At 28.6% G+C, this 2,676-nt stretch overlaps 1 protein-coding gene across 6 annotated transcripts in view; it reads right to left on the minus strand.

Moving 5' to 3' along the window:
- Positions 1 to 2,676, minus strand: part of LOC106791194 (guanine nucleotide-releasing factor 2) — a 14,929-nt gene continuing 12,253 nt past the window's right edge. For all 6 annotated transcript variants that reach the window (XM_014756675.1, XM_014756674.1, XM_014756671.1 and 3 more), the window contains 4 exons: positions 2,029 to 2,203; positions 1,291 to 1,935; positions 1,063 to 1,194; positions 1 to 948 (listed from right to left, as the gene is read on the minus strand). In XM_014756675.1, the coding sequence (XP_014612161.1) occupies positions 810 to 948; positions 1,063 to 1,194; positions 1,291 to 1,935; positions 2,029 to 2,203 (1,091 nt within the window). In that variant the 3' untranslated portion in view covers positions 1 to 809. The remainder of the gene's footprint in view (positions 949 to 1,062; positions 1,195 to 1,290; positions 1,936 to 2,028; positions 2,204 to 2,676) is intronic.

Raw genomic sequence — 2,676 nt, forward strand, 5'->3', positions numbered from 1 at the left:
TTTTTGTTCTTAACTTCTTCTTTTTCTTCTATCTATAAGCTAAGCATTATTATAGATACATCATCATATTTTAAATGCAATTTGGATATCAAGGCAAATATGTATTTCTCATATAAATGTGCACTTAAAAAGGAAGATTATGAGAAATGCATTGAATTAACGATAATATAATTAATCTCTTAATTTTGTGCTAACTAGATTTTGACTGTTTCTCCTTTGACTTCTGATTGCTATTGATATTACTTTTTTTTTCTCTCTCTCTCTCTCTATCTCTCTCTTTTCTCATGCATTTGATTCTGTTTTGTTTTTAAAAGACAATGCATTAAAATTCAAATACTGTACAAGATTGCATTTGTCCTAGGCTGGATTGTTATATTTTAATTTTTAATATTGTTTGTTTGTTTGTCTGTATTACTTTTCAGCGAGTATAAATTAAAAATATTAAAATACAACCTCACAGAGGTTGCGTACACATTGGGGTAGACCATGCTAACCCTTTCACCGCTCTCAGAGCGTCGCACATACGTACACATATTTTACGCACACATACGTACATATACATACTAGATTCTTCCTTCGATAGACATTACATATGTATATATACGCGTATATGCATTATTATTTTTATTATTATTATTATTATTATTATTATTATTATTATTATTATTATTTTCTTTTTCTTATTATTTATTTTTTTTTTTTTTAATTGCAGAAAAGGGCAAGTTCCCACGTAAACATAATCACTTTGAATTTTCACCGTTTCAGCCTTTTGATTTTGAAACACAGGCAGTGAAAGGGTTAGATATGTTCTAGTTTTGCGATTGAACTTTCTTTCCACCGCGTGGCTTAATACTTTCAGATATTTGCCACATTGCCTCCTCACAGAGGAAATCACTAAAGTTGTTGAAGAACGTTATAATACGCTCGTGTTTCTTGAAGGAATATGTACTGGAAATAAAATTAATTTAATTATATTTTTTATTTCTTTTTTTAATCTTATTTAGTTTCTGTTTTTTTTTTTCTTTTCTTTTCAAATAATCAAGATTTTTAATCGTAGCTTACCCTTTCTTGAACCTCTTCATATTTTCAACAATATTAAATTGTTGCCATCTCTTAGAAAAATTAATAGTACCATCTGGTAACAAATCACTGTTCCCAATATGCACAAACGTAAGATCTTGTAAGACGAGTCCACTGTGTAAACAAAAAAGAAATATATTTTTTTTGTATATATTTTCAATTTGTATAAAATATATAAAAGTATTAATAATTATATGATAATTCTCTTACATATATGGGATACACGGTGGTTGAGTTTCCGCTAAAGCTTGCCTGTATGCTCGAAAACTACTAGAACTATCTATGAGAGCACAATATTCCTTCAAGCCTTCCGTAATGTGTTTTTGCCATTCGAGTCTTCTAATTGGTGCACTATCCAACGCAGAAAGCAAGGCAAGATAACTATTAAAATTATTTATCTTTCTAAGATGTTTCATTATTTTGATAAACTTGACGACATATTTTTCTCTATCCTTTGCTTCGTTGTCCAATCTATGCTCCAATATTCTAGATCTCGCCCAATACGACATTTTATTAAAATGTTCTGTAAATCTCGTTAGATTAGGACTCCTTTCTTCGTTTTGTTCTTGAGCCCATATTAATACTTCAGGAATTTCAATTTTCATAAACAAATCTGCGTCTAATAAAGTCATTTGTTCTGCGATCTGTTCACTTTTAAAATCTAAAAGTGATGATTGTTTTGTCGTTACACTTAAAGAGGATAAAATTGGTTGCGCGCATTGTAATTGTTTGGCGGCATGTTTTTCTAATATTTTCACTCTTAAAGCTTTAGCCATTGTCAAATCACCACTGCATACTAATTGCTGTACAAATTCCATTAAAGTTTGTAACAAGGTATCATCGAGGTCTGACATACTGTAAACGACAAAAAAAAAAGTATTATAGAAATATATCATATTCTATTATTTTTTATTATTTTCTTTTAATGATTATTTTTTTAATACTCACGTTAAATCACTGACTACTCTAACTAACAAGGAAAAAGCTTCACGAGCTGCCCGTTGTTTCGTAACATCCGGAGAACAAGAAAAACGTTGATGTCGTTTATGTAATTTTTGAATTAATTCGAGCGGTTGAATAAATGTTCTGTACGTTGTCAGAAAAGCTTCCTGATATAAAAAATCTGCAATAGATGAGTCAACGTTAATTAGACAAATTTAATTAAGAATAATATATTAAATATAATATATGTGAACCCTTTGAGTGCTATAAACGCATATAGGAATCCAGTGAAAGATATCCGTGTGGATTAAGGACGCATATATGAGTTTTTATGTTTTTTCATAACTTATTAGTTGCGTATTGAGTATTTAATCAACACAGTTCATGTTAACAGAAGCATTAAGCATTCAAAGGGTTAAATATAATATAATATAAATAATATATTAATATAATATACATGTATACTATTAATTGTAGAAATTAATTCGGTACCTATTTAAAACAAACGTGTAATGTTTAAGTATGTAATTCATGTAATCTTACTTACTAGTAATTTTTGTTTCGACTATTTGTCAATTATTTTATAATTGTAAATGTTGGTAAAATGTTAGACGATTAATTATATTCAAGCCAGAGTTATAAATAATTTAATAT

The sequence above is a fragment of the Polistes canadensis genome, unplaced genomic scaffold, assembly GCF_001313835.1.
Source record: "Polistes canadensis isolate GaletaPanama2010 unplaced genomic scaffold, ASM131383v1 scaffold_291, whole genome shotgun sequence".
Taxonomy (NCBI): Eukaryota; Metazoa; Arthropoda; class Insecta; order Hymenoptera; family Vespidae; genus Polistes; species Polistes canadensis.